The sequence below is a fragment of the Chiloscyllium plagiosum genome, unplaced genomic scaffold (genome assembly GCF_037043375.1).
Source record: "Chiloscyllium plagiosum isolate Xiang-an unplaced genomic scaffold, Cpla_swu_hap1 HiC_scaffold_26, whole genome shotgun sequence".
In the NCBI taxonomy this organism is placed as follows: domain Eukaryota; kingdom Metazoa; phylum Chordata; class Chondrichthyes; order Orectolobiformes; family Hemiscylliidae; genus Chiloscyllium; species Chiloscyllium plagiosum.
Window position 1 is genome coordinate 26,610,380 of NW_028270164.1, and position 22,239 is coordinate 26,632,618.

Here is a 22,239-nt window from a genome sequence, read left to right on the forward strand (position 1 = left end):
CTGTGAATCGTGCAATTCCATGCCCAACAAAGCAGTTGAGGCTATTTTGTTGAGTGTTTTAAGGCAAAGATGAGTAGATTTTGGAAACAGTAAAGGAATTAAGGATTACAGTGAGCGAGCAGTTAAGTGAAGCTGAGTGCACAATAAGATCAGCCATGATCTTATTGAAGGGTAGAGCAGGTTCGATGGGCCAGATGACCTAATCCTGCTCCTATTTCTTATCTTCTTGTGTGTCCTTGCTATGGCGACGGCTGGAGTCTCAATGGTGAAGAGGCGGCTTTGGCAGAGGCAAGGTTCTGGGTCCGGTCAGCGGCAGTGGAGGCTGTTTCAGCATGTTTCCTCTTTGGCATTGTGTCCTCAGGAAACAGGTTGGCGGCTGTGGATTGCAGCTACTTAGGAAATCACAAAGCCGTGGATGGAACAAAAAAACATGAAATTTGTCCTAACTTTTCATGATTTATTTATTTAATTAATTAATTCACATAGTTAAACTGATGCCGGCTTATGGCAACATAATTACATGTTACAATACATTCCACACCATTATAATATAAGAATCAGGACTGGGAATTGAGGTCCAAAGCAAATTTATGAGAATTGAGCTAGAAATGGGATTTTACATGCATAAACCATGAACAGGCTTTTGCTTTAAAAGATGACTGACAGGTGAAGTCATCGAGGTCTTTAAAATTATGAAAGGTTCTGATAAAGTCAATGCAGAGACAGCCACCAAGAAATCAAAAAGGGAATGAAGAGAGAATACAGAACACTTTGACACAAGGAATGGTTTGAAGTGAATTGTAACTTGTATTTAAGAGAATCCTGACAATGTGGAAGTAGGCCCTTTGGCCCAACATGTCCACACCAACCATGCAAAGAGTCACCCACCCAGACTCATTCCCCTATGTTTACCCCTGATTAACGCAGTTAACCTACACATCCCTGAACACTATGGGCAATTCACCTAACCTTCACATCTTTGGATTTTGGGAGGAAATCACAGCACCCAGAGTATCCCATGCAGACACAGGGAGAATGTGCAAACTCCACACAGACAGTCACCCAATGGTGGAATCGAACCCACATCCCTGGCGTTGTGAGGCAGCAGTGCTAACCAATGAGCCACCGTGCTACGTGTGAACATATGAGGGGAAATGGAATAGAGTTGTGCTAATGGAGTTAGGTGACAAAAGATCGAGTAGAGCATAAACAGCTCCACAACTGTTTGAAAGAATGGCTTATTTCAATGCTGCATATTCTTTGTGATTCTATTTGGGTTCTTTGATGCTGAGATGTTGCTCAGACCCTCCAGTTAGAGTATTGGGTGAGTCTCTCACTGCATTCTCCCAGCGCCCTCCACACTTGTCAACTACCTTTAGATTGTCCAGGCACCTCAGGCATGTTATAGGCACCTTGTAATTAGGGAAGGCAAAGTTATGCATTGAAACTTGGCTGCTGTAAGTAGAACATGAATAAAATGACATTATCCATTTTTGTGGTTGTATGAATTTGTGGCAGGTCTAAGTAAATGAGCCTTAGCAAAATATAAACCAGACGCTAGTACTTGGATACCAGTCTTCCTGATTCTGAATGACTACTACAAACGTATAAAAGTAGTCATAAATAGCTCCAAAATTAATCTGGAAGGCGGCCAATGAGAGTCTCCATTAATTTTATACAATTTCAGTCCCATTCTAATTAGTGCGATATCAACTTCTTTAAAGAGTAAATTGGATTTATCATCGATATGTCAAACAATTTCAGGCATACTGTGAAAAATTACAATTCTGCCTTGCTTCTAATTGCATGTGTCCCTATTCACTGCCATTTCAAACAGACTTCCCTCTCCACAGGTGAGCAGGTCTCTGGTAAGCAACACAATTAAGTCTTCAGGAAGACAAAAGCACTGATTCAAAAACAGTTCATGCTATTTGTTGGTTTATTTCAATGATCAAATGCAATAATTTAAAATTATGTGTTTAGAAGAAGTAGAGTAACACAGAAATAAAATAAACACATTTATATTGTGTCTTTTATGATCACAGGGCATCCCAAAGCACTTGACAACCAATGCAGTATTTTTAATGAAATCACTGCTGTAATATATAGCAATATAGCAATTTGTACACAGCAAAATAATAATGACGGGTATTCTGTTTTGTGTGCTCTTGACATCCATGAAAATGCATCAAAAATCTAACCTTCTGTTTTACTTTTCCTGAAGCTGGTTATTAATGAAACGCATACTTGAAAACAAAGTAGCGGTTTTTATACCTTTCTAAAATCTATGTCAGCTCCAGCCCACACATATTTCACTTACCTGTCAGAGATAGTAAACTTGCAAATGCCGTCAGTGTAAACTTATATACTGAGTTTTTGACATATATTTCTTGATATTTTCAATAAGCAGCAACAGCTACAAATATGTAAAGGAAACAGAAATTCCTGCATCAGCAGTTCTTTTGTTTTTGTTTAAATGTAAGCACGTGTCTTTTATTAGTTCCAGTGCTCTGGAGGTGGGAAGTCTGACTTGTACAAGGCAGTCCAGCACCTTAACTCTGAGGAAATATAGTAGGGGCTTATTAGATATTAGGTCATGGATTTACAACTGAATGCTGCACAGCTCCTATGGTTTTGGGTTATAAACATTTTGTCAAGACTTATTGTGAGATTTCTACCAGCATGAATCACAAAACACATTAGGTCCATCATTATGGGTGTGTCAAAGTGAATTCTTTATTTCATTAATATGAAACATAACCTTGCTGTTCACAGATATATCAAAACCACTGCACAAACTGGGAAAGCATTCAATGGGAAAATGTGAAAATTAATCAGTTTTGTTTTCCTACTTACCAGACCACAGTTGATAGAAATGCCTTCTTTGGCCCGCTCTCCTGTTGCTCCAGTGCGTTTTAGTCTTTCTGAACCAGCGAGGTCGACAAAATGGAATTTGGCTGTGAGTGTTTCATACTCATTCACTGGTTGTGATTCATGTGCTACTCCATTCACCTCACCATTTACCTAAAGTATACAGGCACAATGATACAAGTAGTGATTTAAGTTGATTTTACCAAAAAAGAATGACTTTCATTTCTAGAAATTGCACTTTTCGTTTACATTTATAGTTTTACATATCACAAAGCTCTTCGTGAATTCCTTTGAACTATGCCTTGTGTTTGTAGGCAAACACATCAGTCCACTTGCAAACAATGGCCCAAAAATGCCAAGTGAGGTAAGGTCTGTTAATCTGTTTTACTCATTCAATTCACGTACGCATGTTAATCAGGTGATGATGAGAACATGCCTAATATTATTTGAAAATGCATGACATCTCCTACAGTGAGTCAGTTGGACTCTTGGTCTAAAATCTGAAGGACAACACTCCGATTACAAACTGAGCAAGGGTTGTATTAACAAGAGTCTTTACTTAGATTATATTCTCATGCCTTGGAAACCTTAAACTGAACTCATGACTCGTTACATTTGACAGAGGTAGAGGCCAAGTCAAGATGATCATTGAAGATGTGGAACTGACCTGCATATTATTAATGCCACTCTAACTACAATGTTTTACCATGGTTCCTAGGTTGTTTATTCAATTTTGGGACAACAGCAAAACTGGTATAAATGTAAGGTAACCACTATCTTAGCAGACCATAGGTCTGTTCTCTCATGAGAGAGACAATTTATGGTGGTTTAACAGAGGGTCAGTATGCCTCAGACAAGGGGAGAGTTAAAAAAGAGAGTCCTTCACAGTAATCTCAGACAGTGCAGGAAATGAATCCACAATGTTGGCATCACTCTGCCACCAAACCAGTCAACTGAGCTAAACTGACACCCTTCTAACCAGTTACAAACTCATTACCTTCACATTACCTTCTCCCAGCAATTCTCTCCTAGCTCTAGAAAATTTATCTCATCAGTTTTCCCAACCAAAATAAACCATCTCCTCGAATAAATTCAGCCCAGCATCAGCTCAGTTCCCATCCAACTTTCAAGACTTTCATCCTAAAGATATACAAGTTTATTTATTAACAACAGGAACAGGGTTGTCAGTAAAGTGAAATGAAGCAGTAACATGTCAATTGGGAATATGGTGAGGGCTGTGACCTACCTATTCCTTATTTTATTGCAAGGTGATGGTAGGTCCTCTTCATGAAATTGTGGCAATTCTTTATGAGCCTTGCAGTACTTTGATACAACAGTCTAGCTTGCTGAGCTATTTCAACCATATTATTGTGTTACTGGAGACCAATTAGGGCCACACGCAATGAGAACAGGCTTTCTTCTCAAAATGATATGAATGAGCCAGTTGGGGTCTTCTGACAATTCCACAGTTTTATGATCACTTTTATCAATAATCAATTTATTTAAATGTGAAAAGACAAGAATTCTTAAACACCGCTCTTAAATAGGAGGAGACCTAAACATTAGCATTTGGGTAATTAAATAAAGAGAATCAAAAATGCAACAGAGAGTCCTGATACTGGGTAAAGACCGAATGTAATGTTCTAATTTGGTGCCAAGTCCACAGTACAACCATATGTTACTCTGTGATCCAAGATCTGTAATGAATTAGTTGCTCACAGCCAAGGAAGCAGTGGGGAGGTTAGAACTAGCTACAGCAATGATGAACTATATAGTGGCAGTCTGGTGGAGGGCTGATGCTAGAGTAAACAACAAGGATATACACAATGAATGATAGGTCCCGAGGCAGTATTTAGGAACAAAGGGATTGAACTGTACAAGTCCCTGAGGTGGAAGTCAAGGTAGATAGGGTGGTGTGCAGTTCTGTTTGCCACACTATCAGAAGGATTTGATTGCACTGGAGAGGATGCTGGGGGGATTCACCAGGCTATTGCCTGGGATGGAAAATCTCAGTTAAGAAGACACACTGGATAGGCAGGGTTTGGTTTCCCTGGAGCAGAGGCAGCTGCAGGGGGATCCAATTGTGGTGTACAAAATCATGAGAGTCATAGAGAGGAAAGTTCATGAGCATCTTCATATTATGACAGACGTCGAAGACCAAGGACATACGTTTACATGAGGAATAAGTGTTTCAGAGGGGATCTGGAGAAAAATGGTTTCACCCAGGGGGTGGCAGAAATATGGAATTTGCTGCCTGACGGGGTAGAGGAGACAGGTACTCTCGCAATGTTTAAGAAGCATCTAAATGAACACTTAAAAATGGCAGGGCACAGTAGGCTATGAACTAAGTGCATGTAAATGGGATTAGTATACCTTGGTGTCTGTTGGTCAGTATAGACATGGTGGACCGAAGGGCCTGTGTCCACGTAGTATGATTATGAGTCTGTAACCAGATCTCAGCTTTTGAACCCTGGATGAAATTGGACTATATTGCTCACAATGTCACACAGGGCAGAATTTTCTAATTTTTTTGCAGTGTTAAAATGTTTTGTCGAGTGGGCGGCACGGTGGCACAGTGATTAGCACTGCTGCCTCACAGCGCCTGAGACCTGGGTTCAATTCCCGCCTCAGGCGACTGACTGTGTGGAGTTTGCACATTCTCCCCGTGTCTGTGTGGGTTTCCTCCAGGTGCTCCGGTTTCCTCCCACAGTCCAAAGATGTGCAGGTCAGGTGAATTGGCCATGCTAAATTGCCCGTAGTGTTAGGTGAAGGGGTAAATGTAGGGGTATGGGTGGGTTGCGCTTCGGCGGGTCGGTGTGGACTTGTTGGGCCGAAGGGCCTGTTTCCACACTGTAAGTAATCTAATCTAAATTGAGCCCTCTTCAGTTGAATGAGTTGCATGGCAGCTGATCCAATGTAGCTCACTGATTTTTCTCACATAATCTTCCACTCTTTACCTTACTAATGATGAAACTGGGCTGCCAAGCATCTGTCTAAGGGAGCTGTATGGAGGGAGAGGCTGAAATGCTCGCCACTGCTAGGAAAGTTTGCTTTCACACTTCTGCTGCCATTTTTAAGGCCCTGCTACACACCACTTCAAATGCTGTAATCCAGGAACCACCCCTCACGCTGTGGTACTTGATCTTCCACGTTCAAAACATGGTGAAGTGAAAAGGAAAGCTCACTCCCTGCTCTGCATGTGGACGTGTTGGTGGACGGGCTGGTAGAGAGCAGGGCTGTCCTTCCTCTAGCTACCACAGGAGGCTACACCACCAGACAATGCCAGCCTGGGACAGTACTGTGCCTTGGATGTACAGGAATCCCAGCACTATAGGAAGAAGATCAAGGATCTACTGTGTTTCTCAAGGTTAAGTGCCATCACACTCATCCTACTCTGCCAATGCACATGCATCTCACCAAAGCTCTTGGACTGCATTCTCATTGTTGCATCCATCATCATGACCACTCAACCCTTCATCCACCTCATTCTCTCAAACATTTTGCCATACTCTGTGCCCCTAATCCATTCACTGGGGACATATTACTAATTCTCCTGGTCTTGCATCAGCACTAACCATTCTTCCATTTATTTCTACCACATTCCAACCACAACTTTGTTTCACTGCAGGTCTCAGACCAATCTCTCTCACATTCCAACTGACCTATCTGTAATCCTCAGACTGTTTGCGCTATCCATGGTTCAATCCCCAGACTGCAAAAATATGAATCTCTGGAAATTGACCATAGCCAAACCCCCAGCACTGGAACCGGATGAGCCTCTTGACTGAATGTGGCAGTACTCCTGGACTGACTGCAGATCCCACTTCATCCTACTAAAGGGCTGCTCTCCCTCTGACTTTTATTTCTAGCCATTTGCCTGTAGAGCATTAGCTGTAAAAAATGCTGGCATGTGCTGCAGGTATTACATTGACACAGCCACGTTGCACAACAACACATGCACCCATTTGGTCAATCAGTGCTCCCCTATGGCACAAGCTGAGTAACTCTCCTTCCTTGCTAAACAGCATCCAGGCCACAGATACTGAGCACTAAAGACCTCTACACTAAGAAAATGATACAATCCACACTGAGGAGAAAGTGAGGACTGCAGATGCTGGAGATCAGAGCTGAAAATGTGTTGCTGGAAAAGCACAGCAGGTCAGGCAGCATCCAAGGAGCAGGAGAATCGACGTTTTGGGCATGAGCCCTTCTTCAGGAATGAGGAAAGTGTGCCAAGCAGGCTAAGATAAAAGGTAGGGAGGAGGGACTTGGGGGAGGGGCGTTGGAAATGTGATAGGTGGAAGGAGGTCAAGGTGAGGGTGATAGGCCGGAGTGGGGGTGGGCACGGAGAGGTCAGGAAGAAGATTGCAGGTTAGGAAGGTGGTGCTGAGTTCGAGGGATTTGACTGAGACAAGGTGGGGGGAGGGGAAATGAGGAAACTGGAGAAATCTGAGTTCATCCCTTGTGGTTGGAGGGTTCCTAGGCGGAAGATGAGGCGTTCTTCCTCCAACCGTCGTGTTGCTATGGTCTGGCAATGGAGGAGTCCAAGGACCTGCAAGGGAATGGGAGGGGGAGTTAAAGTGTTGAGCCACGGGGTGGTTGGGTTGGTTGGTCCGGGTGTCCCAGAGGTGTTCTCTGAAACGTTCTGCAAGTAGGCGGCCTGTCTCCCCAATATAGAGGTTATATTTTACATTAGGATTAAACTATAGCACAACATCGTGGGCCAAAGGGCCTGTTCTGTGCTATACTTTTCTAAAAGAATCCATATTTGTGAAGTGTATGTGTGTGTGTCCGTAAGGAAAAAGCAACCAGGCAGAAGCATAAAAACTGTAGGTATCCTTGAGCTCCAAAGTTAAGTGTTGAAATGGCATCCGAACTAGTCCAGGAGCAGTGATGCTGAGGTGGCAAGGTTGGTAGTTGTGAATTTGCAAGGGCGAAGGGTTGAGGAAGGTGTGTGCACGGACATTGCTGAGGAAGCAGTTGGACAGGTACCCCATCTGTCTAAATACCAGGATTTTGAACCTCAGCTAATTTCTTGGTGAATTGGAAAGTGTCTGACAAGGTGTTCTGCTATAGCACAACAGTTGTGTTCCTCTGCAACCTTGTGCTACAGAAAAATCATGCTGTGATTTTCTATAGATTGCTAATTTAGAATTGCTATATCAGTTCAACTGAAAGTTTGCATTATCCAAACAACGTGCACAATTTGTCAATCACGTTATCCAATTTGTGCTGACAAAACACGCATTATAGCAGATCAACCTGTACAAGTAAGGCAATCTTAGACTTTAACAAGATACAAATGCATGGAAATAACTTAGTTGCCTCTAAACGATGGTATTATGAAGTTGCTATTTAAAGCTTGAGGGGAAGTTAGGAACATTTTTCTTCACATTGAAAATGTCTGACTCTCATTCTCACTACATGTAACCACCTTCAAGTCACTGCTCATGCCACACCAGGGAGGGAAAAGTTTTGCCCATAACTTCTAACACAGACCGTTTAGAATTACACATGAGAAACAGTCATGTGTGTGAGGCACCAAAATATTACCTGTCCCAAACAAAAGTCTTCTGTGAGTCACCATCTTTAGAACAATGAAGCATTGAGAAATACAGCAATACTGAAAAACATTTGTTTAATTTAGTTTCTGTGAAGTCTACAATACAAGATAATGTGCACATATGGTTTTGTATCTGTTAAGAGTATTTAATGATCTCCAACTCATGAGAGAGAGTACATATTTACTAAGATCCTATTTGGGTCTCTTGTGCAGTTAACACAAAAAAGCGCTAGAGACACTAGATCTCAAATGAATGGGATTCACAATACAAAGACTTTATTCTCGTAATGAATGTAAAACACATTTGTTTGGAAAGAAAGAGATCACTGTGCATTGTTCTCCCTTTTTAAGAACACCAGATGACAATCAGACCCAGTGGGTTCTGCAATAAAATTGGTCAATCAAATTCCTTGAAAGAGTTTTAAATATAAGGATTTATTGCACGTGCATATTGGCTCCTTTCATTTGATAATAGATTTTAAAAACCAGGAATGTCTACAATAAATTCAAATCCTGAAACTTCAGACATTTTATACCTAACAATACCGACATTGAAGGAGATACCTTAATATTCATTAACCTCAGGTTTCACCGAACGTTAAAATAACACTCTATTTCAGCCTGAACTACAATTCGACATTACCATATCTGGTCTGGAGCAGACCCTCATTTGGCAGATGTGGATTGTAAATATAGCATGGGAACGGGAACTCTCTGCATTCATCTGTGTACTTGCAGTGCTGCGAGCAAGAGCACCCAGCTTCAAGCATTGTATCATCTGGAAACAAAAGTCAAGAGGACTAATCAGTCTTTCACCAGCTTCCTGCTGACTTGATTAAGACGACAAAACTAATCAACACGTAATTCCCAACTGTGGCTGTCAGAAACCAAGCAGTTAATAAGAAATATTGCATTCATGACAATGCAGGACCTTGCTATTGTACACAGAAACAGAAAACTTAGAAGTTAATTATTGTAAAAGAAATGTCAAGCTTAAGATGATTGACAATTAACAACTTAATGATCTTTCTGCAACTGTCCAATAAGAAAAAAATGGATATTAAGAAAAATGTCATTCATATTCTCAAAACCTTTTGTGCTTTCTTAAATGTATTTAAATTCACTGGAGTTATGTCCCTCAGAGATTTTTAACTTCAAAATAATTATCCAAGTTGTATTATACTCAAAAGAAAGGCAGGCTTAAAAGATTTTCAAATAATTCACCGATGGGGTAATTCATTCCATTAAGTCAAAAAATGCCAGCAAAATTGAATCCAAGAGAAACAATTAAATCATAGTGAATTTTATTTTCAGATTGAATTATAAATTTGCATAAGGATACAGAAAACAAATGCAATTCTACATCTAAATTTAAAATAAAAAAGTCTAAATTATTTGATTTATAAAAAAATTAGGTTGCATTGTTGTTGGTCTTGGAGATTAAATCAAAAATCATTCAAATTCAAATTAGAAGCTCCACCAATAGCAAACTAGGTAGAGGCAGTGTCAGGTGCCACTGAAGAGCTTAGGTTTGATTCTCATGCTGTACTGGTTGCTTGAATAAGCTATTTAAAGGGATTTGACTTCATTTGAGCTAAAACCCAGCAAAATTTCATGTCTACTGGCAGGAAGGAAAAAGTGCCATCAAACTTATTATAAGTTATCTTGTTAAGGTAGACACAACTACTTTTGACTTGGAGGTGCCGGTGCTGGATTGGGGTGGACAAAGTTAAAAGTCACACAACACCAGGTTATCGTCGAATAGATTTATTTGGAAGCACTAGCTTTTGAAGTGTTGCTTCTTCCAGGAGCACTTCGAACGCTCGTGCTTCCCAATAAACCTATTGGACGATAACCCAGTGTTGTGTGATTTTTAACAACATCTACTTTTCTCCATCTAAACAAAAGTTAGAAGAAAATTTTATTAAAAATATTACTTGAGCACTATTTCCCACATGTGAACATATAATCTGTATTGCTAAAAATCTAACTCAAATTATATTTTATGACTTAAAAAATAAAGCTTTAATTCATTGATGTATGCTATGTCTCAAGAGACATCACTTGAAAAATGTAACATTGTATCTACTTATCCAAGCTACACATAAAACACGGTTAATTATAGCTTTAAAGTAGCCCTGTCAAGTTTTATTATCTGCAGGTCATCATGCAAAACTGAAAGCAACAGAGGTCAAAAAAGAAAACATAATCTAGGTCATGAGGAAGACTGAGTGATTGTAAAGTGCTCTGCTTTCAACTCTTGACAGGGCAAGTCATCTTTCATTAATCCATGGTTGATCCCAATTCATTCACTGCTGCCAACCTCCTCTGCAGTGAGTCTATGATCATGATTGTTATTATTCATGTCCCTCCCCAGCACACATAGATCTCATCAACATTTTAAACAGCAGCTGACAAAATAAAGTGCAAAAACTGGAACAAAGAATAGTGAACTGGCAATTTTGTTTTAAACTATTCATGACCATGATTGATCTAAAAATCTTTTAAATAATCCATCAGAAATACAATATGCATTAATAATATGCTCAGTTGTTTCTGTACTTACCTCTTGTTCTGAATTAACTACACGTGAGACAACCCCACTGGTGTAAATTGTTCCGTTGGCACCTTCATGAATTTTTATGTTAGATTTCCTCTGCCGTGAATCCAGGTCACGTGTATTATCAAATAGATCCAGTATCTCTTCATTATAAAGCTGCAAAGAGATATATGATACATTTTAAGCAGAGATCTGAACATAAGATGCTCGTACAGGATTCGAGTCTCCTACTTAAAAGATTCACTCCCTCCAGTGATTTGCAGTGGCAGCAGTGTGTATGATATACAAGAACCACTGCAGCAACTCAGCAAGGCTCCTTGAACTGTACCTTCCAAATGCACAACCTCGGCCACCTAGAAGGACCAAAGACAGCAGATACATAGGAAAACTACCACCTGCGCCTGCGCCTCCATACCACCCATCACTATTTATAATATATTGTTTTTCTTTCACTGTTATGGGTGAAATAGCTCCACAGAGGCTGGTATCCTGTCACCAAGTCATCCTTTATATACATGTGTGCTTTACTGGACAATGGTCCAGCTTCCTCAAAGCCAACTCCCAGAGTCAACAGAACCTCAGGCACCCCTGTTTATCTCTGTCAGCCAGGGATTCATGATTGGACTAGATTAACAGCCCCAATCATATTCTATGGCGTCCCCCCGGCTGACCTTGTTACAATCAGTAAAATGGGATCAAAATCCTGGAATTCCCCCCCAGAAACATGTGAGGATTTATGTACACAAGGTGGAAGACAGTGGTTGTAGGATAAGGTTCACCATCACCTTGCAATGGGCAATTAGAGATGGATAACAAAATGCTATCCTTTCCAGTCTACATCCCTTGAAAATAATTTTCCAATTTTTTTTTAAATATCTCAATGAGAGTGCTCATAATTATTTCTTAGTCTTGTTGCAAACTGTCCTCATGAGTACAAACAAAAAGTCTTTTTCAACAATACAAAAGCTCTATTTATGTATTTATAGTATTTTAAAATTCAGCACAAATCAATCATCGATTTCATTTGGTTACACAACTTGAAGCAGAGGTGCTGTTTGTGGGTTGGTCAGGCAGATAACACTGAAACACAGTCTCACTGACAAACTGCTATCAATATGGAACAGTAAATCCAGCTTCAACATCTGTACAAAGTGAACAAGATGGTCAATTACATTGGGTCAGAAATTTATTCCAAGGATCTATTCCAGACCCAGAGAAAATTCAGCAATGTTACTTTATTTGGTTTTGAGAAATGAACAAAATATAGGACTTTTTAGGATTTTATAGGATCTTTGCTCTGTTGACTTTAGTCAACTTTCATTCTTCAATGGAGTTTTTGTTTCTCTTAGTATCCAAACTGCCTTTAATGTCTCCTTCACCTATGATCAGAGATGTGGCATGGATACAATGTGGAACAATCGTGATCATGTGCGATCACAAACACATGAATGAAATCAAGCTCAAAAGCCTCAGGTTTGGGTTAAAAGTGCAGTTAGCTATGGATAATATTTAATCCCAAAATTAATGTATATTCTGATCAAAATCTTAAGAAACAGGATGAATTCAAACGGAAATGTTTGATTTCAATAGAACATTATCTTCATTAAACCTGACCTGTATTGAATTATAGGAGAGAGTGAGGACTGCAGATACTGGAGATCAGAGTTGAGATGGTGCTGGAAAAGCACAGCAGGTCAGGCAGCATCTGAGGAGCAAGAGAATCGACGCTTCGGGCATAAGCCCTTGATCAGGAATGGTGGCTTTATGCCCAAGATGTCAATTCTCCTGCTCCTCTGATGCTGCTTGGCCTGCTGTGCTTTTCCAGCACCACACTCTTTATTGAATTATAGAATATTTGATACATCGAGGCCTCTGAAATGATCTTGTGCAATGCAAGCAATCTGCTGACAAACCTCCAGAAACTGAGCTGTCACTTTGAACTCTGGTGGCTGTTTCTCTTGATCTTGAGCAGCTCGCTTTCTCTCTGTGATTCCTTCAAAAAGATGCCTGACTGCACGTGGGATTATTCCTTGCTCTTCCATTGTTATATTGACATCAAACCCTGTACCCATGCTGTAGGTCTTCCCAGAGCCAGTCTAGAAGCAGAATAAAATGCAACATAAGACAGAAATTCCACAAAGCAACTCAACGTGCAATACTAATAACAGCACAGAAAATGCTTGAGAAACTCAGCAGGTCTGGAAGCATCTGTGGAGAGAAAGCAAAGTTTATGTTGCTGGTTCAGTGATCCTTCTTCAGAACTATTGGTAACTAGCCAGGACTCAATACCAAGTTTAATCATTTTTTTATTCTGAGCACCTTCCTCTGTATCCTTTTCCCATCTCCACACCCATGGCCTTGTCATTACATGGGCTGCTTTCAACACAGTTAGCCTGGTCTCACCTACTTATGGTCCACATTATAAACTTTTCTTTCTTACAGACTTACCATTATTCTTCCCTGTTTTTCACTCTGTCTGGGCTTCGTCTCCACCTATTTGCTTACTTCCATCCTTCTTCTATGTTCAACATATAAGCCAATCTTTTCCTCGCTACAAGTAGTTTTGAAGAAGGTTCACTGGATCAGAAACGTTAACTTTGCTTTGTCTCCACAGATGCTGTCAGACCTGCTGAGTTTCTCGAGCAATTTCGGTTTTTGTTTCAGATTTTCAGCAGCTGCTGTTCTTTGCGTTAACATAGAATAGTGATGCTTAGCCATCAGAGGCATAAACTTTAACAAGATTGTTAAAACAGGATTTTAAACAGACATGAGGCTGAACCTATTGGTTCATATTCACAAAAACAAAACTCCTCAAGAGAAATTACATAGAACACATATCTGGACAGAATGAAACAGTATATGCAGAGCACCACAACACTCAGTATTAATGTTTTCTGTACTTTATTCTCATTTACATGTGACTGCTTATATTCCCATTTTAAGGTTCATAATCGTAAACGCTTTTGAAAAATGTCACCAGATTCCAGTAGCACTGTATATGTTGGTTGGACAAAGATTCAAGATCTGATAAAAATGTTACTCCTTAGCATTTTATTTTTGTAATTTTTTAAATTATTATAATACAGATGAAATGAATTGTTTTTAAAGGCCTCCAACTTTGGTTTTTATTTTGTCTTGTGTATTTGCAATAAGCTTAAGTCTTAGCAAGGGCATTAAATTTATTCATGACAATATAAACAGTGATAGGTTAAGGATTATGATAATATGATGCTGTCATTCTCTGCATATCAGTATCCCAACTAACCATTTATGAGGCCATAGGAACCCTCGACTGAATTACTGTCTAATGTTAATATGAAATCTTGTGAAATGTAGTACACAAGTCACCAGCTCATTTTCTTACACTAATATGTTAACATCTTTCAGGAACATCAGAATATAGCTCTTACCTGCCCATAAGCAAACACTGTTGCATTATAACCTTCAAAGCACCCTTCCACAAGTTTGTGCACACAAGATTTATAGATCTCATCTTGTGTGGCATCTATATCAAACATGAAGTCGAATGTGAAAGCCTTGTCTTTTCCCAGGATGACTTGTGGCTCTCCAGGTGTAACCAATGTACAGATATGACATCCCTCAATTTTCTCTTTGGCTGACTGTGGACGTATTCTATGGAAGGAAAGCACAAAACAATTCTGGCATCTTTCCAAATACATAAATCACTGTCAAAAAAAGATTTCATTTGGAATGGCAAATATCGAACAATGAAACATGATAAACCAATTTTTAAAATGGTGAAATATTTCAAAGTAAACAGACACAATATAGACACAGAATGTTCACTTTTCTTCCCCTTCAAATCTTTACTTCAATAATGCATATCTGAGGGAGGTTGTGTTATACTGAACAGTATTAAAGTCTCATTACAACACAGCATTTACAAAACTTGCTGGGCAGTTTTCCCAGTTTTAACTGGGCATTTCAGAGCCTCAAAAGATGCATTATGGAGAGTATTCAACACCCTAATGGGTCAATCCTTCATGCTAAAGAAAATGCTTTACAATAGGTGCCTTATCAGAAATCAATTACTTCCTGTACCTGGAAACAACAGAATCATGGAATCTGATAACACAGAATAGTAAAAAAAAACCTCTGTATCTCAGTTAGTGATCAAACAGGTGCATAGATAGAAATTATATTATCGACAATATTACAATGAAGCGACAGCAAGTTAAATTGCTCTCGTGTTTTGTTTTCCCAACATAGAATTAGAAGTTGTCAAATAAAAGCTGGAGCTCTGAAGCAAAAATGGAAAATGCAAGAGAAAGACTCAGCACATCTGGCAGCAGCTATGAAAAAGGAGAGAAAAACAGAGTTAATGTTGGAGTCTGATTTAACTCTTCTTCAAATCAAAAGTGATAAATACTGCCGATGGACAATAAATGCTGGCTTAGCCAGCAACACCCACATTCATGGAGGGAAAAAAAACTGAAAAAGAAAAAGCTTGGAAGCCACTATTAATCATATAAGGCTTTTCACTCCATGAGACATACAAAGAGGATGATTTGAGAAATTAAGAAAAAAGTAATCAGGACAACCATTGACCTTGTTAATACTCTATCTCAAAAAGTTGACGGCTGAGGCTATCTGGTCCCATCCTAAAACAGCACAGATCTCTGTGAGTGGCTGTGCAGGCCTGCCTGCCTGTAAAATGTCCTTCTAAGAGGTCACGAGCTGCTGCCAAAGATACTACACAGGCTTGATAAGCTGTTATCAGTACACATGTTTATCAGCGTTTTGAGTAAAAATTGATTTTTGTAGTTCAAGGCAAGTTGCTAAAAACAGTCTTTCTCTCATATTTAGGAATGTGGGTTCAGTACCACAAATTCTCCACTTTTGTGGCAAAAGGAAACAGCCAAGAATTCTGATGATAACTGCCAAACTCACTTGTCTGGCTTTATCTCAGTAATTATTACTCGAGTTGAGCAAAAATCTCTCTTCTCCCTTCTGCGAGGGAGGATGGGGGCTCAGTAGTTTGCACTGCTGCCTCACAGCACTAGGGACCTGGGTTCAATTCCACCCTCAAGCGACAGTGTGGAGTCTGCCCATTCTCCCCCTGTCCATGTGGGCTTCTGCCAGGTACTCTGGTTTCCTCCCATAGTCGAAAGTTGTGCAGGTTAAGTGGATTAGCTATGGTAAATTAGACATTGCGTAGGGGGTATGTATGTTAAGTTTGCCTGTCTTTTTCACCCCTTGGGCTCCATCTCTACCTATCCTGTCACTCCTTTAACCCCTACCCCTGTCTTCGACATATATACCCCCACCCTCCTATCCACTACTAGTTCTGAAGAAAGGTCACTGAGCCCAAAATGCTGACTCTGCTTTCTCTCCAAAGATATTGCCAAACGTGCTAAGTTACTCCAGCAATTTCTGTATTTGTTTATTAGCGTTCAACTTGTACTTTTTCATGATAACTTAGACCACCTTTAGGTAATGCTGACAGAAACTTCACAACAAACTTCAGATTTGTTTTTATTTCTGGTTATATTGTACTCAGCAAAAAAAGAACAGTACACAAATCTCTAACCAACCACTTGGACAGTCCTATACGTTTGACGTCAATCAAAGATAGATTCGAGATACAGAAAGACTAAAACTGGCTTTGCACTAAACATACAACAGGCCTAACACAGACAGATAATCAGCAGCCTATTTCTGGTCTCTCCATTGAGAGTGTAAATCAGGAAGGCTGTAAAATGGGACGTCAATCCATTATTACCCCTTTTGCACTAATGTCTAGGAACAATTTAACCCCATGCTCTTTGCAGGAGGTAAGAATCCAATTATTCCTAATCTTTCATAATTTCTAGCTTCCTGCCATCACAGAGGCAGCTTGATAATTCAAGTCATAATAAATAACAAATGTTCTTCAATAATAAAATGCAAAACAGAAGGTGCGAGAGAAACTAGTAGGTCTGGCAGCATCTGGGGAGAAGAAGAGTTAACATTTCAAGTTCAATGATACTTCTTCAGAAATGTTTCAAAGGAGCATTAACTCTGTTTCTCCCAAAGGAGAGACATTAACTCTCTCTCTCCCTCTCCACAAGTGTTGCTAGAACTCCTGAGTTTCTCCAGCACTGTTTTTATATCACATCTCCAGGAGCCACAGTATTTTTCTATTTCATTTGGTTCTCCATTATTGCAATTTTTTTACAAAAGCTCTCCGAAGTGGCAAATTCCTTTTAAATTGTGAATTGTCATTTAACTTCATTTTATGTTTAAGTACCTGTGTTTTCTTTTGTGATGTTCAAAAGCGAAAATAAAGTATTTTTACTTCTGTGAAAATACCATTTTGTCTCAGTTTCTTAAACAAACACATTTCTACAAAAAAAATCACGATTTTAATGAAGCAAAGTAAAACTGGCATTTTCATGCTGTGGTACAATCTCACAAGGTTCTTTCAGTATTGCTACGTAACTCCTGGAAGAGTTGACTCATTTCCATTTTCTTCACTACTCCCCACCCCACACACTTTGTCTTACAAACATCCTCTTCACTACAGACTTTGTCGATCTCTTTCGCTAGTACCAATAACCAATGCCTGTTCATTTCTGTGTCATCTTATAACAATATTTATGTAGGAAGGAAATGAGTCTGTTAGATTATGACACAAAATGAACACAGCCCAGAAACTCTCTGAATGACCTGAACATAAGTTCAACTAACCAGTGTAAATCAACATCATATTTTCCGATTGGTGGATAGTATATTATGCCCTTTAATAGATCAGAGCCCAGTGCTGCATCCTTTTCTGACCAACTACGTAGCTACCATTCAAATATTCTACAAGGTACTCTAACTTTTCAACTGCTGCAGCAGTGAAGCTATATCAGTGTTCATTAGTGCATCTGGCATCCTCAAAATCATTCGCAAAAAGTTTCTTTGCAAACATGTTCATGCCCTCTGTTATGCAATGGTTGATATCCTCATTTGAGATCATTCAACATCACCCCATCCCACATACAATAGACTCTGGTGTGAAAAAATACAAACTTGCATTCATCTGGAGTTTTCACAACGAGCTGACATCCAAAAGGTTTTTACAGTGAACAAAGTGCTTTTGAAGGATTGTCAAAGAGGTACACTTGGAAATGCCCCACAAACAGCAAGTGATATTGATACTCTGTGCTTGTGATGGTGACTGAGGGATAAACGTTGGTCAGGGCAATGAGATGAAACCCTCGCCTTCTTTAAAGTAATCCCCTAAGATCTATTATGTTCACTTGAGAAGGCTCATGGACGGATGTTCAAAATACATTTGCATTTCCATTAATCCGGGAAAATGTACCCATGGACACGACCAGAGAAAAGGTGCCTCCATATTTAAAATGGAAGGAAATGGGTGAGAAGCCGCTTCTCTCCATGCCGGCTGCGGATAGGCTTGAGAGAGCTGTGGGAATGAATGTCCAGGTACAGGAGATTCAGGGAGGTAGGGTGACAGCAAGAGCAACAGTCCAGGAGTCGCTCAGAGCCAGGGAGCTATTTGCTGTGGCAGCCATCTGTCTGCCGTGTCTGGATGCACTGGGGAGGAGGTTGAAGATATTGAGACGACAAAAGTCTTTGGGAGAGACAGGGATGCCACAAGGGGGATATAGGAGGCGATCATGTGGATTACAAGGCGTTGGAAGAAGTCGTGAAGTTTGTATGGGGCCTGTGAGGAGGCTACTATGCAGGTGTGGAAAGAGGGAGAATGCATAAGTAGGGAAGACAGAGTGGCTGCGAAGAAGAGAGAACATGGAGAAACCTGTCAAACACTCCACTAAATAAAGGCCATGAGAACCTGAAATCACAGAGAATGAATTATTTGCAAGTGAATGTCATATCTCCAGCTTAATGGGGGTTAAGTTGTGGATGTCATTGTCATGAACATTTTGTCAATTGTTAAATTTGAGGTCTGAGATGTAATAAGAAGAGTGGTAACTGCCGAGTTAAAGCCATACAGCATGGAAACAGACCCTTCACTCCAACTAGTCCATGCCAAGTATTTCAGCTTTGTGCTTGTGTAATGAAAGTATATTCGCTTTGACCTCACCAGTTTACGTAGGCTTTTTTTGGGTGACAGCTTCTTGTATTTGCCACTTACTTTGGGAAGAACTTTTCAATGAATGTTCAAAGAAATTCCAATTAACTTTAATGGACTACACCTGGGGAATCATGTGGTCTCAACTCAGCATAAGTTATGACTTTTAGTTCTTAAAAGCTTTGTCAGATCCTAATGAAAAATCATTGCCCACTTTAATGCACAGTGCACTTTCTATAAAATCTATGAAGGTAAAACATTAAGCCAATTGTATTCTTCAAAGACCACTTACATTTTTGAAACATTGAAAATCAATAAAGTCTTCTATGTAAAATTGCATTCACTTAAAAGCATACCATCAACTACATTCTACAGTAATACTACATTAACGAGTTGGCAAGGTTAACTTCCTGATCAATTGCCTTTAGATTTATAATGATTACAATTGTATAACATTTAACGAGCAAGAATGACTTGCATGCTGATGCACTGCTGACTCGGCAAAGAGCAAGTGCATCTCAGTGGTCTATTATTCTTAAGAGATGTAGATCATTCACTTGCCAGGAAGTTCCTAATACCATTGCATACTGCAGCTGTAGTACAGCAATAAAACTCAATACAGGAAACAGTGGCAATGTTTGTGAAACTACGCACATTTTTTGTTCGCAATCTTTTTTTAACCACTAATACAACCTTTCTGAAATAAAAAGCTATTACTTCAATCGGAAAAAATGGATAATGCGCACACAATAAATTCAACGAAAAATATTTAACAGCTCGATACATGTTTACTTGTGTTTCAGAAAAATGGGTCAATTCAAAAATTGTCTGTTTTTTACTCAAAAAATTTTGTTTGGGAAAATATTCATGTCTATTTATATAATTAGGAAGGAGGGAAAGTGAGTCTTATAAAATAATTTGCACCTTTGGACTTGTAATCCAAGTTCCTATTACTGTCTGAAACAGTGAGTTTCAATTTTCTTCAGTTAATTCTAATCCAAGAAAATTCAGCCTCACCTCTCTTGTTTGCAAAAGGTGGTAATATCAATGAACCAGCAATCCAAATTCCCAGGAATAGTGACCGAGGGACTTGGGTTCAAATCCATCGCAGATGGTGACATTTGAGTTCATTAAATATCTGGAATGAGAAGTTGACCTAATAATGACCATATAATGATTGCCATTTGTCATGAAAACCAATCTGGTTCACAAATTTCCTTAAAGGAAGGAAATCTCCCTTTCTTACTTGTCTGACCTTCATGTAACTCCCGACCCAGAGCACTGTGATTGATTCTTAACTGCCTCTGAAACGATCTACTTCAAGCTGCTTAATTGCTTCAAACCACAACAAAGCCAAAACGAAAGAATAAAACCAGACAGCCTAACTGACACCAAGGTAGGCACCAGAAACGCTGTTGGCAAACAGCCCTGTTGACCCTAAAGAACATCTAGGTCAAAGTTGAGAGAGCTGTCACACAGACTAGTCAGGCAACTCCTGGCATAGTCATCTACAGAATCATATCTTGCAGACAATACCCGAGATACCATAATCACCAACTCTATACTAGTGACTAGACAGATCCATCAGAAGATATGGCACAGTGTTAAAAAGTTGGGAGGAAGTTGCACTGGGAGTCATCAACGTTGATGCTGGATCCCACAAAGTCTCATGGCTTTGGGTGAAACATAGGAGAGGAAACCTCCAGATTACTGGACCCCTGGTTGCCTTACCACAGCTGATGAACCAGTATCCGTCCATGTAATGGTCCCTCTAAGCTGGGCAGTTGCACATGCGCGTGGCTGCTCCAATGTTCTGCATATCAGCAGTGGGTGCATTAGCTCCTTCCAGACGTCACTGCCGTGCACGGCCTCAGAGGCCCATGCAACCAGTAAGAAAATTCGAAAGAACACCGGTTCCATGTTGAACACCACCTGGATAAAGCACTGAGAGTGGCAGGAATACAAAATGTACTGTAGGTGGCACACTTCTAATGTCAACCACCAAGAATGGCACAGTGTTACCGCCACTGATTAAACTGGCCAAATCTGAAAGGACATTGCTGTTGGACTGTATCTGTGACAAGTGATGAGGAAACCAACAAGAGGGAAGAATATACTTGACCTCATCCTCACCAAACTTCCTGTTGCAGATGTATCTGTCCATGTCAGTATTGGTAGGAGTGACCGCTGCATAGCAATTGTGCAGACAGAGACCTGTCTTCACATTGAATGGACCCTCCATGGCACTATGCTGAATAGGATGACACATCAACTCGAAACAGAGATTCTAGGTGATGCTGTTATGTGAGCCATTAGCAACAGCAGAATTGTATTCATCCACAATCAGTAACTTCATAACACAGCATATTCCCATTGGAATGCTGCCATCTAGCCAGGAGGACAACCCTGGTGAAAGAAGCATACAAATGAGGTATCAACCTTGTGAAGCTACAACACAGGGTGACTTACATGAGAAACAATGAAAGCAGCTTGGAATAGATAGGACTAAGCAATTCCATAACAAAGGAATCTTAGCTCTGCTGTCCTACCATATCCACTCATGAATAGTGACCGACAATTAAACAGCTAAGAGTAGGTGAAGCACTATTAATAACCCCACCTTTCGAATTAGGGAACTCCATACATCAATGCTAAAGGCAAGACTGAAGCTTTTGCAGCAACATTCAGCCAGAAGTGTGAATGGATGATCCATCTCAGCCTCCTCCTCAGGTAAACAGCACTATAGATTCAATGCACTGGATACTGCAAAGGTTCTAGACCTGAACATCATTCTGGCAATTGTAGTGAAGACCTAAGCTTCAGAACAACTATAGCCCGAGCAAAGCTGCTCTTATATAGCTGCAACACTAGTAAACAATGAGGCAAATTGTAAAGCTAGCAGCAGGAGGACAAATCCAAACTGGCTCATTACTGTGCTACTCTTAAATCAGCAAAGTAATGGAAGGTGTCATTGACACTGTTATTGAGCAACGATTGCAAAGGAATAACCTACTCAATGGTGCTTTGTTTGGTTTCTGGCAAAGAACTCTTGATTTCATTACAGCCTTGGTCCAAACACAGACAAAAGAGCTCAACTCCAGAGGTGGGATGAGACCAACTGCCCTGACATTAATGCAACATTTGACCAAATACAGCATCAAGGAGCCCTAACATAGCTATGGGAAGTCAATGGGAATCAGT

The 22,239-nt window shown here is 40.0% G+C and overlaps 1 protein-coding gene across 6 annotated transcripts in view; it reads right to left on the reverse strand.

The window, feature by feature from the left end:
- kif21b (kinesin family member 21B) overlaps positions 1-22,239 on the reverse strand; it is a 186,891-nt gene that overhangs the window by 95,383 nt on the left and 69,269 nt on the right. For all 6 annotated transcript variants that reach the window (XR_015750940.1, XR_015750938.1, XR_015750939.1 and 3 more), the window contains exons 2-6: positions 14,405-14,627; positions 12,908-13,090; positions 11,001-11,150; positions 9,078-9,212; positions 2,857-3,024 (exon numbers count right to left, since the gene is read on the reverse strand). Coding sequence is in view for 2 of the 6 variants with exons in the window: in XM_087973596.1 (XP_087829722.1) it covers positions 2,857-3,024; positions 9,078-9,212; positions 11,001-11,150; positions 12,908-13,090; positions 14,405-14,627 (859 nt within the window). In the remaining 4 variants the exon portion in view is untranslated. The remainder of the gene's footprint in view (positions 1-2,856; positions 3,025-9,077; positions 9,213-11,000; positions 11,151-12,907; positions 13,091-14,404; positions 14,628-22,239) is intronic.